Source organism: Lagenorhynchus albirostris, chromosome 11 (assembly GCF_949774975.1).
Source record: "Lagenorhynchus albirostris chromosome 11, mLagAlb1.1, whole genome shotgun sequence".
Classification (NCBI taxonomy): Eukaryota; Metazoa; Chordata; class Mammalia; order Artiodactyla; family Delphinidae; genus Lagenorhynchus; species Lagenorhynchus albirostris.
This window is the reverse complement of record NC_083105.1, coordinates 25,695,351-25,710,496: the sequence shown is the minus strand read 5'-3', so window position 1 is coordinate 25,710,496 and position 15,146 is coordinate 25,695,351. Positions and strand designations below refer to the sequence as shown.

Here is a 15,146-nt window from a genome sequence, read left to right as displayed (position 1 = left end):
GTCACAGGAATTTAATGAGTTGAGAAGATTGTAGTTGATGTACTTGACCCTGGATACCAGGCAAGAAGTAGAAGGGGGAGGGCAGCAATTGATTTTGTAAGATAAGAAAATGGGCCAAAAGGACTTGAAGTCTCAGTAAAATCAAAAAGCTAATTTACTGGAGTGAAGAAGGAGGTGATGCACAAGGATAGGAAATTAAGTTCAGAAAGACATTTTAAGAAGAGAAGTTTTTACCCATCAGTTCAAGGTCTGAGATAGGTATTTAAGTTTGATGTAAAGATTACAGCATAGTGTAAAACTAAGAAACTGTGAGGCAGGGATGTTCCAGTGGTCTGTTGCTGCCGTTCTAAGAAAACCCTGTCTCCCACAGGAAATAATGGGAGATAAGGCAATCTCCACTTGAGTGGGTGGCAAAAGTTGGATCATCATGAGAGATTTAAGTGGAAAGGCTGTGTTAGGCAAAGCCAGGGTCTATAACGAATTAATGTTTGGCAATAGAATCAGAAATATACAGGGCGTAATGGAATGCATTAGCGTGAGGGAAGGTGGCTCGAGAAGGAGGAGTGCTACACTGGATGGACATGAAAATGATAAAGAAGGGCTTTTTACCTTGGTCAGGGATTATGAATGATGCATGGGAAGTATGTTTCCTATTTAAAAATGAAATATTCTATGTATGCTACTACATGTCACCTTTCAAAATACTTTCACTAGAGAGCAAACCAGTCACAAACCATCATATCTGATTTGCCCTTTAGCACTGCCACACACAACTTTTAAAAGTGTTATCTAAAAAATTTTGTGTTTCATCCCTCCCTCTCGCTTGTCCCCTTTGATATTCCCACTCTCGCTTGCCTACCCTAGGACATTAACCCTTTAACTGTTCTCCTGGCCTCTAGAGTGCAAGATTAATGTTTCTGAGGCATATATATGCTTTCTTACTTATCTGAAAATTTTCACTGATTTTGGACTATAACAGCTTAGACTAAAGTCTGCATAAAACATTCTACAGAAAGGGTTTGTCATAACCTGACTACAGGCTGCTTTCTGTCTTTATTTCTCACTTCTTTCCTTCAGTCCAGCCAAACTGTATAAATGCCTTTCCCCATGTACCATCTAGAATGACTTTCCTTGTCTTCTGTACATGCTCCGATTTTATCCATGCTTCAGTGCTACCTCAGAAGTACCTCTTCCTTAGCTGTTCCCTGTCTATACCCATAGCTGGTGGTAACTTCCTCCTCTTCTGAATTGTTATAAGCCTGTCTTTATCTCTCCGTCATTTTGTGCCTGGATTTAGCCCAGCTTCACAGCTTACCAGCTCTATGACCTGGGCAAGTTTCTTCAACTCTCTAGACCTAATTTGGAATGGAAATAAAATGTTAATTTTAATTTTTTATGATATTGTATTGTATATGTATAATTTCCCTGATTTGATTTAAGTTTCTTATAAGTAGGAAATGGGTTTAATTTATCCTTTCAGTTTGTAAAATGCCTGGTATGTATGCAAGAAATACTTGTTGAATAAATGTATGAATACTCTTTATAAGCTTTTTTAAAAATTGTGGTAAAATGCACATAACATAAAATTTACCATTTAACCATTTTTAAGCATACAGTTAAGTGGCATTAAATACATATATATTGTTGTGCAGCCATCACCACCTTCCATGTCCAGAGCTTTTTTCATCTTATAAACTTATTTCTTAAATCAACCTTGCGAATTATACATTTCAGTTCATAGTTTAGAAATCTGTTGCTGTTTTTCTTTATTACTCAGGGTAATAATTTTTGAAGATGAACTTGAAAAGCTTGTTTGTACTAAAGAAACACAAGAACTAGTGTCAGAAGCTTATCAAATCCTAGAAGAGAAATTAAAGTTGATTCAGCCTCATGTTCAAGCGAGCAACAATTGCTGGGAAGAGGCCATTTCTCAAGTGGACAAGTTGCTACGAAGAAACACAGATAAAAAAGGTACCTATGAGAGAGTTCTTTTGCGTACTCTTATCAGATATGCTTATTCTTCTCTGGCAAGATTTTATTAGGTGTACTTCTTATCTATGTGATGAAACTGACTTGACAAAATTACTTAGTTTACTAAAAAAAAGTTAATTTATATGTACAAATTGACACTGAATATAAAGTCTTGGCTCTTATTTTTGTAAATAAAAAATGAATATGCTTTGAAAGTTCCCTGAATCATATACCTCCTTTTTAAAAAAATTAATTAAACAAATAGATTTTAATAGTATTATTCCATTATTAGGACTTCCAGAAACTCTTTTCCAGTTAGGGTAATAATGAGTTTGGTAATCAGGGGCCAGAAATTCAGTTTACTTTTAAGATAAAATACGTCAGTCATTTAAAAATAGTATACAAGGGCTTCCCTGGTGGCGCAGTGGTTGAGAGTCCATCTCCCGATGCAGGGGACACAGGTTTGTGACCTGGTCCGGGAAGATCCCACATGCCGCGGAGCGGCTAGGCCCGTGAGCCATGGCCGCTGAGACTGCGCGTCCAGAGCCTGTGCTCCGCAACAGGAGAGGCCACAACAGTGAGAGGCCCACGTACTGCAAAAAAAAAAAAAAAATTAGTATACAAATGCTATGTTAGCTGGTACTGCATATTTGTTATTAAAAAGAGTCATGTACCACAGTGTTCATTGCAGCACTGTTTACAATAGCCAGGACATGGAAACAACCTAAGTGTCCATCGACAGATGAATGGATAAAGAAGATGTGGCACATATATACAATGGAATATTCCTCAGCCATAAAAAGAAACGAAATTGGGTTATTTGTAGTGAGGTGGATGGACCTAGAGTCTGTTATACAGAGTGAAGAAGTCAGAAAGAGAAAAACAAATACCGTATGCTAACACATGTATGTGGAATCTAAAAAAAAAAAAAAGGTTCTGATGAACCTAGGGGCAAGACAGGAATAAAGACACAGACATAGAGAATGGACTTGAGGACACGGGGAGGGGGCAGGGTAAGCTGAGACGAGGTGAGAGAGTAATATTGACATATATACACTACCAAATGTAAAAGAGATAGCTAATGGGAAGCAGCTGCATAGCACAGGGAGATCAGCTTGGTGCTTTACGACCACCTACGGGGGTGGGATAAGGAGGGTTGGAGGGAGATGCAAGAGGGAGGGGATATGGGGATATACGTATGCATGTAGATGATTCACTTTGTTATACAGCAGAAACTAACACACCACTGTAAAGCAATTATACTCCAATACAGATGTTAAAAAAAAAGAAAATGTGTTAAAATGTGCCGTTATTTAATAGGAACATCAGAGTGCCTTGTACTGCTAGGTAAAAAGGCAGTCTTGAAACTTTCGGCAAAACTGCTTTCCTTTGGACCCAGATTTTATACTTGTTTTTACTAATTTCACTAATTCCATTGTAAATGGTTGACATATTAATCTTTAAACTTATGCTGCAAGTCAATACCATGTTTATCCCTTGGAACCTTATTATGAGGTTAATCAGATTTATGTATAGAAATTGTATTGCTGCCAAAGGTGAGTAATGCTTTATCATCCTGTTAGTCATTGTTTTGTTTACAGCTAGATCTGTAATACTTTAATGTCTTAAACAAACTAAGTCCTTAGATAGTAAAAGTGTTAACTTTTTTCAAAGGAAATGTTAACAAGCTAATTACCAATATACTACCAATAGATTTCCTTTATATCTCAAATGTAAATGGTGAATAATTCTTTCTCCAAAGGATAAATTTGCCAAGAATTTTTAGTATGTGCAAATATTTATACATATTAAACTTTTTGATATGACTCTGGAGCTTTTAAGTGTATTTTCCATAAATAGAAACACTCAGAAGACCACTGACCATCTCATTCACCCCTCCCTTGGCATACTCTGAGATGTTGAATCTTAGTCACTCAAACATGATTGTTAAAATTGTCTCCAAATCATTGGGCAGATGATAAGCCATTTCATGATGGCCTCTGTGTATGTGGCTTTTGCTCATAGGTGATAATGACATGAAGTAAGATACAAGTATTCACAAACTTTTCTCACTAAAATGCCCATAGTAGCCTTGACTACACAACTTGAAATAAAACTGTTCGTTTGAATTTTTTTAAGAAGCAGGTGCTTTTAGTTTGCCATATCTTTTTTTTTTTTAGTTATTTCAAAATTATAAGAATATCACGAGAATAATAATTCTAAATACCGTTCATCCAGATTCCCCAGTTGTTGACATTCTACCACATTTGCTTTATCTCTCTGTGTATCTGTCTTTAAATTCTTTTGGTGGTATTATTCTGAACCATTTGAGAGTAAGATACGGACATGAAACCACATTACCCCTAAATAGTTCTGTTCACATTTTTGAAAAACAGACATTCTTTTACATACCCGTAGTATGCCATCAAAATCAGGAAATAGCCCAAGGCTCCTTCAGCTGATGAATAGGTAAGCCATTATATCCACGCATACGGTGGAATACTACTCAGAAATAAAAAAGAAGTGAACTACTGATACATTAATAAGATGGAAGATGCACTATGCTAATCAGAAGAGGACAGACTCAAATCACTACATACTGTATGATTCCATTTATATGACATTCTGAAAATGATAAAATTTAATAGGAACAGGAAACATATCAATGGTTACTAGGAGTTGGATATGGAGGGAGGAGTAGGGTACAAAGAGGCAGCATAAGTAAATGTTTTGACGTAATAGAACTATTCTGTATCATGATTGTGGTGGTAGAGGTGATTACATGACTCTAATTTGTCTAAACTTATAAAATTGTATATACAAAAAAGAGTGAATTTTATGAGTGAATAGAATAAATTAGCTTAAAATTTTTTCACCCACTAGTTTTAGCATCCATTGATAGTTCTTGCTTGAATTGGGTATTACTGTGATGGTTGCCAAATGGTAATTTTCTACTTCCATTTTCCATTTACACTTACTAGTTGACACTCTATTTTAAGGTTAAGCATCGCTCCCCCTTTCCACTTATTTACTTACTTATATCAGTGTGGATATATGGATTCTTATTTTATTCAGTAGATCATAGTTTGTTACTTTTATGTTGTATTGTTGCCCAGGTTGTCCAAAGATTGACCAGAGGGAGCCCATTCAAGGTGATTCGTGTCACCATCATTCTTTGAGCACTTCTTTACTTTGTCTCATACTTTCCCTGCCTCCAGCCATAACATCAGCCTTGTCTCCAGAAGCCCTCATTCCTTTTAATGGAAAATGACATTTAGAAACCAAGATCTAGGTGCTGGGTATGCTCAGAGCCATTGGGATGTTACTCCTTTTACCACTTCTCAGTGCACAGAGCTGTGAAATACATCTCTGTATATACATGTGTACACTCCATCTCTATTTCTGTATCTGTCTATCCATATATGTTGTAAGCCATGAGTTTATACCAATACCTCCAATTCAATTCTAATACCACATAGTTTATTCTGGCCTTCCCCCCTGTATATTTGTTCCTCTCTTTTGTGATAATGAGAAGCTTGGCTGTCATTAGTTTCAATATATTTACTTATTTATTCAATCCTTTGTATGTAACCAGTCGCCTGCTGCTGTGGACTAAGTCACATTTCTGCTGATTCACACCTACTGAAGGTTCTTCCCACCCCAGCCTAGCTTGCTTTGACCACACCAGCCCATGCCAGCTGAGAGTCCCCCCAGCTCTGTTCCCAACCATGTATCTATCATTACTCTTGAAAGGTAAAAACCTAGAGGCTTAACCCCTGCTTCTTGAAAGTAGAGAGATAATGATAAAAGATAGAGAGCTGGACATGAGGCCAAGTAACCCTGAGATTAGATGCCAAACACCAATTTTAAATAATTAAAGTTAAGCTCACCTGGGTGATCTTTTCAATCTATTTACTTGTGAAACTCATTTCCAATCCTAACTGCTCCTGAGAATAAAAATAGTTTAAGCGAAGTACAAGATCAAAGTTTGTTTTTGTAGGGAACAGTGGGTCTGTCTTGAGCCTGTTTCTGTGCAATGAACAAAGTTGATTGTTCAGCAAGTATTTAGAGTACCTACTGTGTGACAGATACTATGGTAAGGTGAAAAAGGGAGAGAAAAAACAGGTTTTTCTTCTCCAAGAGTTTAACTTAAATTGTAAGTCTATAGATATTACCTTTGTTAACTTTAATAGATGTTCACTCATTTCTGTGTTTCTTTTCAAGGCAAACCTGAAATGGCGTGTGAAAACCCACACTGTACTGTGGTACCTCTGATGCAGCCTCCTCTACACATTGCAGACAAGGATCCAATCCCTGAGGAGCAGGTAAGGGTGAAAATTGCTTTTTTTTTCCCCTAAAGAGTTTCACGTACATAACTTACCTACCTTTCTCTGTAAGTGACATGGATAAGTTCACGTAAGTTGTTGAATTTATATTTCTAGTGAACTTCAGAATCACAATACAATGTATTGAATTTATATCATACCATTAGTTCTTAGTGCCTTGAATTTGGATCCATTGAATCTACCCACACATTTTCCTGTTTATATCTAATTGTCCATTTTTTAAATACTCAAAAGTGATGAAATGCATTAAAAGTTAGTGCATTAGCAAAGGTACCTTCTGGGATGCTGGAAATGTTTTTATCTTGATCAGAGTGGTGGTTTACCAGTCTCTGTGCCTATGTAAAAATCCTATACATTTAAGATTTGTGCATTTGGCTGCATGTGTGTATGCTATACCCTTTATAAAATACTTTTTTAAATGATTGTGTTAGTTGTTGACAACAGATTGCTCATTCTGAAGAAGGCTTCTTTTCCTTAGGTCATACTGCCTATTCAGTATTCTTAACTGCAAAGGGAGACCAACCCTACTTAGTTTAACCTACAAGAAATTTGTTTAAAAACATTACATAGCTGACAGAATATTTCAGAGGTCCAGATAATCAGGCTTGAAGCACGTTGGGGTAAACAGCCAAAATCACTCAAAAGAACTGTTCCAGTGGCAACATCACTGCTAAGTCACTGGGTGCAGATGTTGCCACCTGCTCCATCAATGTTGAATAATGAAAACTATCTTCAGAACCTCTACCTCTGGAAACTTGATCTGCCACCATCCTTGCCGGAATGGATTCCTCAAAATGCCTATTTCTTTCTTTTTTTTTTTTTTTAAAACATCTTTATTGGAGTATAATTGCTTTACAATGATGTGTTAGTTTCTGCTTTATAACAAAGTGAATCAGCTATACATATATCCCCATATCTCCTCTCTCTTGCATCTCCCTCCCTCCCTCCCTCCCTATCCCACCCCTCTAGGTGGTCACAAAGCACTGAGCTGATCTCCCTGTGCTATGCGGCTGCTTCCCACTAGCTATCTATTTTACATTTGGTAGTATGCCTATTTCTTTTATAACAAACTTCTGAATCAGATCTGATCCAGGTACACCCGATTAGAGGATCTCAACTCATTTTCCTTAACCATAACTGCAAGGGAAGCTGAGTAAGCAAGGATCCTACCCTCTCCCTTAGAGATAAGGAGAACCATAAGATGAGGTGTTCCCCAATCCTAGCAATAGTGTTCAAACTTGCTGGGAAGTCAGAAAGAACCACAGATGTCTACCAAAGAAGACTAACATACCTGACCACCTCCCCAAACCACCAGCCCTGCTAATTTTGATTGGTTTTGACAAAGCTAAAGCTGTAATCTTGACTAGATCTATAGAATGGTATCAGAGTAGAAAAATAACAATCGAAGTTGTTAAACTTCTCATCCACAACCCTCTTCGTATCAGGTAAGTTTTTTTAAGATTTCAATTTATCTATGTTTGCTTTGTTCGCCCAACTGTGCTTTAATGACCTGTGCCAGGAGTCATTTTTTTTAATCTTGGAGATCAATAGGTGCAAGTAAATGAATGCTACTAGAAAATTGTCCTCTCGAAGTACAGTGCTTTTTCTTTTATTCATTTTCAGGAGTTAGAAGCTTATGTAGATGATATTGATATGGACAGTGATTTCAGAAAGGATGACTTTTATTACTTGTCTCAAGAAGACAGAGAGAGACAGGAGCGTGAGCATGAAGAATCCAAGAGGGTACTCCAAGAACTAAAATCTGTGCTGGGATTTAAAGCATCAGAGGCAGAAAGGCAGAAGTGGAAGCAGCTTCTATTTAGTGATCATGGTAAGCACTGACTTCAGAGTAAAACGTTATTTCAATGTAAGGGATTCTTTTTTCTTGAACTATAAATCTTATTTTAGGTATAGACTTCTTATGGTTTTAATTCTAGGGATCCACCAGTAAGTATAGTACTTTTTCTTCTAGACACAAAATTAATTTGATCAATAAAAGAGTGGGTATATAATCAGATTGGGAATACGAAATTAGACTTTTTCATCAGTTATTTGATTTTTTTTTACTAAATTTGTTTTGAAATGGGTAGTGAGTTGTGAATAAATTGATGTTTTCAAATTCAGTGAATTTGAGATTCTAAACTCTGTCCTATGTTTATTTTATAATTACTTTAATAAAACACAAAATTAATAACTATGTTCACTATTAAAACAAATGAGTTAAAACCTAGGGCCTTAACTATATCATTATGTTACTTAATTGATCTGAGCACTTTAGTAGATGGGAAGCAGAGATGCTTCTGTGCACGCTGTCTCCATACTTGGATTCGGACAAAGTTGGATGACTGGTAATACCTAAGATTACCCTTAAACTTCTTTATGTTAACCACCCTTCTTTTCTTTAGTCGAACTTCATGGGAGGCAGGAGAGGGAAAGAGGGGAAGCTTAGTACTTGACAATATCAAACTAGCTAATTCGTAATTCAGGAATTAATTCCTATGGATTTCTAAGAAGGTAGAGTGGGACTTCCCTTCCATTTTAGAGTATGTGGAGCCTCAGACTCAACTGCCTTCTCTTCCTTTTCTCTTTTTCACTAGAAGTATATAGATTACCTATACTCTGGAAGGTTCCTCCTCGTTCTCTTTTCTTCTCTTAGGAGCACTACCATCCTCCCTTGTCCAGATGTACACTTCTTGATTTTTTTTTTAATTTATTCATTTTTGGCTGTGTTGGATCTTCGTTGCCACGTGCAGGCTTTCTCTAGTCGCGGTGAGCGGGGGCTACTCTTCGTTGCAGTGCGCGGACTTCTCATTGCAGTGGCTTCTGTTGTTGCAGAGCACGGGCTCTAGGTGCACGGACTTCAGTAGTTGTGGCTCACGGGCTGCAGAGCACAGGCTCAGTAGTTGTGGTACACAGGCTTAGCTGCTCCGTGGCATGTGGGATATTCCCAGACCAGGGCTCGAACCCATGTCCCCTGCATTTGGCAGGCAGATTCTTAGCCACTGTGCCACCAGGGAAACCCCCAGTTCTTGATTTTATCCTTCTTTCTTCCCATTGGCCCCCTTTGTAGCCCAGGTCCTCATAAGATTATGGTCGTATATTGTGATAGCCTCTTAGTTGACTTGCATTTTCAATACCTTTTTCTTCTAAGCTATTCTTAGAAGATAGCTTCTAAGTTTTTAGGATAGCTTATATCTATCCTTGAAAGCTACTTAGATTTTTCTCAAACAGCACACTGATAATAACTCTCTATCTTAAAAACCTATGGTGGTTCCCCCTTTCTAATTGTATTGAATCTAAACTCCTTTTCCTGGTTTCAAGCCTCTCCATCATGAGTTCATCATCCAGTTATATTCCCCACTGTTTCTAATATAGATATCTTCCTTTACTTATATCTGTCTAATTAGATGATGGTTGCTGTTTTTATTAATGAAAAACGTATATGGTGATCCCTTTACCAGGAATGCTGTCCTCTCCACCAGTCTCTCCTCCATGAGTCCCCCTCTTACTGCTCCAGTCCTACCACCTCTCCCACCACTACGGACCCTCACACCTGGGGGCACGCTAGTGAAATGAAAGGACATCTTGAGCAGCAAAGCATGTAGTAGATGAAGAACTTCCTAGAAGCAGTGGTAAAAACAGAGTTCCTGAAACTTGCTTGTCCATATATTTATGGCCTACATAAATCAGAGATTAAGAGTATTATATTTTAGACACTGTTGTTTCCTATGCGTTCAATTTTTTTTTGTTTCTGTAATTAAATTGGTCTTAAATAGGGGCTTTATTATCCCCCACAGTATTCATTTAGTAAATTACTCACTCAACAAGTAGATATTAAGATACTGTTTACTGCTGTATCCCTAGCACATAGATCGAGAGACAAAAATCCCCATACTCCTGAAGGTTTATATTCTAATACAGAGTTAACACACTAGTCAGTTGATGCATTATACAGATTACCTGCCCCCATTTAATTAACAATAATCAGGAATATCAATCAACTTCTAATATATGTTGCATTCTTTAAGAATTAGCAGATTTATAGACTAACACTGTACATGAAATCTGAAAATAACATTGTATGTGAACTTATATCCTTTTTTATTGTTTAGTATTTTCTTCATGTGGCTTTAAAATTATCTTCTTGACAGTATGGGTAAAGATATAATGATGAGAGAAATGTGTCTCTTTTTCAGGTATGTGTTTTCCATAGTTTACATTTGAAAAGGCAATAATGCTAATTTAGTTTGTGAAAATAAATAAAAAGCTGAAACCTTAAAATGCTTTGCCCATGAAAAATTTCAGTACATCTTCCAGAGTTGTTTTCGTCTCTGCCTACAGGGGTAAAGTCCGAATGGAATTAGAGAGGGAAATTCTACACTGCAACCTGCTGTGGCCATTTTTTTCTGTTGTTGCTGCTTCTCTAGTGGAGTTACTGCAGCTTAGGGACCTGTTTCTTGGAAATGGACATGTTTTACAAAATTATTTTTTAAATAAACGCCAGATCTTCAAGACGTGCTTTTTCTTTCTTCCGTCATGCTTCATAACATATTGTATTGTACTAACCCCTCATAATGGGAGGAGAGACTGCCTAGCAAGCAACCCACTGCCTACTAACATCAAGAGGGGCTAAATAAAACTTCATTTTCCTTGAAAGGACAACTTCTGCCGTATGGATATAATATTTATGTATTACGCTGTACAGTAGTTGATCTGGAATGCAGGTTTTATTTAATTTTATATTTTTCTGTGGCATTACAAAATGTGTACAAGTTTTGCCTTTATTTTCATCAGGGTCTTGTTAGGTGGTTGGCAAGTGAGTTGAATTGTATGTTGCATTTTTTTTCCCATGCTGTTTTAACTTGTAAATATATATGTGTTGATGATAGGATGATTACCTGGATTACTCTTAGGTGTTTGATCTGACATACTACTAGTGAAAACCATGCTGCTTATTCTTTAGTACAGTGGTTCTCAAACTTTAGTGTGCATCAGAATCCAGTGGAGGGCTTGTATAACATAGCCAGTCCTCACTCAGTTTCCAGTTCAGTAGGTGTGGGATGGAGCCGAAGAATTTGAATTTCTACCAAATTCCTAGGTGATGCTGACTGATGCTATTGGTTCACGGGCCACACCTTGAGAACCACTGCTTTAATATTTTGAATAAGAGATATGTGAGGTGTTGTAAAATATTCATCAAAACTCCATCTCATTTCATATCTTAGGCATTTTATCTCATAAAGTTCTCTGGTTTTATAAATTTACATTGATTTACTGGCAAGTTTTATTTAGCTTTTATTTATTTATTGTTCTTTATAAGAAAAAACTACTGGGAGTTTAAATTAAAGTTTAAATCATTGCTGGGTTTTTAGTTATTTTCTTTCTTTCTTTCTTCCTTTCTTTCTTTTCTTTCTTTCTTTCTTTCTTTCTTTGTTTTTTTCCTTTGAAGCTGTGTTGAAATCCTTGTGTCCTGTAGACCCAGTGGAACCCATAAGTAATTCAGAACCATCAGTGGATTCAGATATGGGGAAAGTTTGTAAAAATGATACTGAAGAGGAAAATAATAAACCCTCTACAACCGACAATGAAATAAGTAATAGGACTGAGTATTTATGTGAATACCCTCTAGATGGTAAAAATAAAGACAATTCTGCAAATGAAGTCTTCCTCCAAGGAGCTGAAGAAAGAATGTATTACCAATGTGAGAGCGAAGATGAGTCCCAGCAGGCTGATGCAGGTGGCCTGGCCCCTGCCCACCCAACCCACGGGGCCTCATTGCAGCCCTCCATCAAGCAGAGGCTGGCACAGCTACAGCTGTCACCGGATTTTACCTTCACTGCTGGCCTCGCTGCAGAAGTGGCTGCTAGATCTCTCTCCTTTACTACCATGCAGGAACAGACTTTTGGTGATGAAGAAGAAGAACAAATAATGCAAGAAAATGAAAATGAGGTAGAAGAAAAGTAAGAACCAAGATTTCCATTAAGGATTTTAAATTGTTCTTTTTTGTGAAAGTGTTTTAACTTCAAGACTAGATATTCCACTGGAAAGGGAAAATGAGTGTAAGTTTACTATATTTAAAGCTAAGATGTGAATTTACAGGAAGAACCCTGGTTTTGAACAGCTGATCTGAAAATAGTAGTTTACCTGTAAATGGCAGATCTTTTAGGAAAATAAGAGAAAGGTAAGGGCTCTTTTGAATAAACTGCTATTTTATTTTCAGCACAACTGATTGATCTTGGAAATTCTTTAAGTATCTTTAATAACAAATGAATTTATCATTTCTTGCCAGAATTTACTACCATAAAATGACTGGGGTAATTCTGTTGCAAGAATATTAACATTTAGTATGGCTCCTTTTTACTGTATTCTTGCAGTTAATGACTGCAGCTATCATGTCAGTAACAAGCTGTTTGTATTTTATTTTTGTTTATACCAGTCTTAAAACAAAGATACACGTTCTGAATAAAAAAAAAATTGAATTCATGCAATTGATGTGTACTGGGGTTTGGAACTAAAATGTAGTCTCAGAATTATTTGGCTTATAACGTGTCTTATGTTTCCTTGTTCGTATGTGTATTCAGTGGTTAATTTTAAGATTTCTAAATGATCTTTTAAAAAAACACATTGTTCCTTTTTAAGGATTACCCTTTCAGTTTTGTGTGTTTTATCTTTTTCTGTTCTTGTTGCAACGAAAAGAGATGATATCAAAGTGGGATCCCTATAAGTCTGAGGCCTCATCCTCAACTTTGCAAAAAACGTTCCTTTAATCAGTTTGCCTAGAGATAATGGGTGCCATTAACACAAGCAGGTCACCGTGCTGCTGATTTCTAGCCTGAAGCTGTACACCTCTCCACCTTAATAAGATTCTGGAAACATCCTGTCGGCTTCCTGGAAAGCATCCTTGTCTCCTTAATACTTTATTTACAAACTACCTCTTAAAAGGGGTTGCTTTCCAAATTGTCCAATCTCATCTGTTTTGTGTTGTGATTACATTTTCAAAGAGTGATATTTCCAGGAGTATATTGTTTTTTAATACCTATAGCTCCTATGCAGTGACATAGTTTATAGACATTATTTGAGGAAAATGTAGGAAAAACTCAATTTATGCTGCTGTCCTAGAAAGGAAGTTGTGAATCTAGTATGCCTTTGGAGTTAAAAAACACTTTTGAATTCCTGTAACTTAGCACTTCAAGTGAGTAAATTTTCATATACCAAAGGGGATTTTTTTTCACTAATCTAAGGAAATTTATTTTTTATCCCGAGGAAAAACTTGGTTATGTTTTATATGAATAGTAGTGATCCTTTGTACTATAAGTGATTCTGCCTGTTGCTAAATATTCTAGGACTTAACCCATAATTAAGCTCTTAGGAGCAATATCTTAGGGTGGGCCTAGTTTACCACTTAGATAGTTAGCTAAATTTCAAGAAAAAATCTTGTGTTGTAACTGACTATTATATTCTTACATAACAATGCTTAAAGTTTATTTTCATTTTAAATTGCTTAGTTTGCCAGACTCCTTTTTTCCTTGAATTTAGAAGAATTATGGAAAAACTTGGTAATCTTTCTCTTAATCTGTAACCTTATATAAGAAGAATTAGAGTTTAATAATTTTTAATTCTTTTCTTATATATGATTTTTATTATACCAGCTTGGGGAAAATATCTCCATAGTATTATATCAGTTTTATTTAATGCTTTCTAAGGTGATACTTTTTAATATTGAAAGACTAATTTTAATCAGAAATTCCTAACCTTCCAGTCTGATGTTTTATTCACTGGTTGTTACTTAGTTCCATGAAAATTCTACTTACTGAAACCATGAAATAAGGATCTTGGAATTTTAATTGAATGTTCTTTTTATGTAGTTTTCAAAATTTGTCATCTTTTAGAATATTTCTGAGATAAAATATCTTCCCTGTGAAAATTCCTAATTTTCTCTTATAATAGTCTAAAAGTCGTTGTTTTTCTGTTTTTTTCATGGGGCCACCTGCATTAGAATAAATCGTAGGTCTTATTTTTTTAATACAGATATGGGGCCATACTCCCAATTATTCTTAGTTGGTCATTTTGAAATGAGACCTAGCTGATGTTTATACCCGGTAAAATCTAAGAACTTCTGTCTAGGACTTTATTCTTCTTGCCGTGAATACCTTAGGAAATAAAACAAATAAGTCCATGTAATATAACTAGATATTCTTGTTACTTTTCAAATAATATTTCACTTTTTCTTATCAGGCTTGTGACTGGTTTTAATAGCTGCCACCCTATGTCCAAAAGAAGCCCTCTGGGGAAAATACTTTGTGGGGAAAATTTGTAATTGTGCTTTCCAAATTTAACAGTGGTATTTTGACAGAATAATTCTTGTAAGGAGTAATATCCTAACAGCTTTTAATATGAACGTTTCCATCGTTTATTTTAAAACTAGTACTTAAGGTAAGAATATATGAAAAGAGGCATTTAGATCACTCCTGAAGACAAGATTTTTGCCCTTTGCTTACCGTTAGGAAAGTCATGGCAGTAAATGATCTGGTGACAGTTATCATATCTTAAATCCCCCTCCCCCGCCTTTTTTCCCCCCAGCTCTCAGTAAAAGTCTACATATCTGGCCTATCTAGGGCGAGATTCTTGCTGGTCTTTGATTTGCAGTCTGCTGCTTATTTTCACAAGTTGTCTGTTTTTATCTGACTTCATAAGTTAAGACCTCATTAAAATTAATTGTACTTAACAACTTGTGAATATATTTCATTAGGAACTGATGCATTGACTCAAGTTTGATTTCTGAAGTTGAAGACCAGCAAGTCAGGAGAAACACATTTAAGGCAAATTACT

At 36.2% G+C, this 15,146-nt stretch overlaps 1 protein-coding gene across 10 annotated transcripts in view; it reads left to right on the top strand.

Moving 5' to 3' along the window:
• Positions 1-12,915, top strand: part of VEZT (vezatin, adherens junctions transmembrane protein) — a 72,610-nt gene extending 59,695 nt beyond the window's left edge. For 3 of the 10 annotated variants that reach the window (XM_060165152.1, XM_060165151.1, XM_060165160.1), the window contains exons 10-13: positions 1,778-1,971; positions 6,196-6,296; positions 7,941-8,148; positions 11,767-12,914. In XM_060165152.1, the coding sequence (XP_060021135.1) occupies positions 1,778-1,971; positions 6,196-6,296; positions 7,941-8,148; positions 11,767-12,281 (1,018 nt within the window). In that variant the 3' untranslated portion in view covers positions 12,282-12,914. Of the gene's footprint in view, positions 1-1,777; positions 1,972-6,195; positions 6,297-7,940; positions 8,149-10,658; positions 11,744-11,766 lie in introns of those variants that run through there. The other 7 variants (XM_060165158.1, XM_060165156.1, XM_060165153.1 and 4 more) reach the window with 4 other exon arrangements.
• The last annotated feature ends 2,231 nt before the right edge of the window (positions 12,916-15,146 follow it).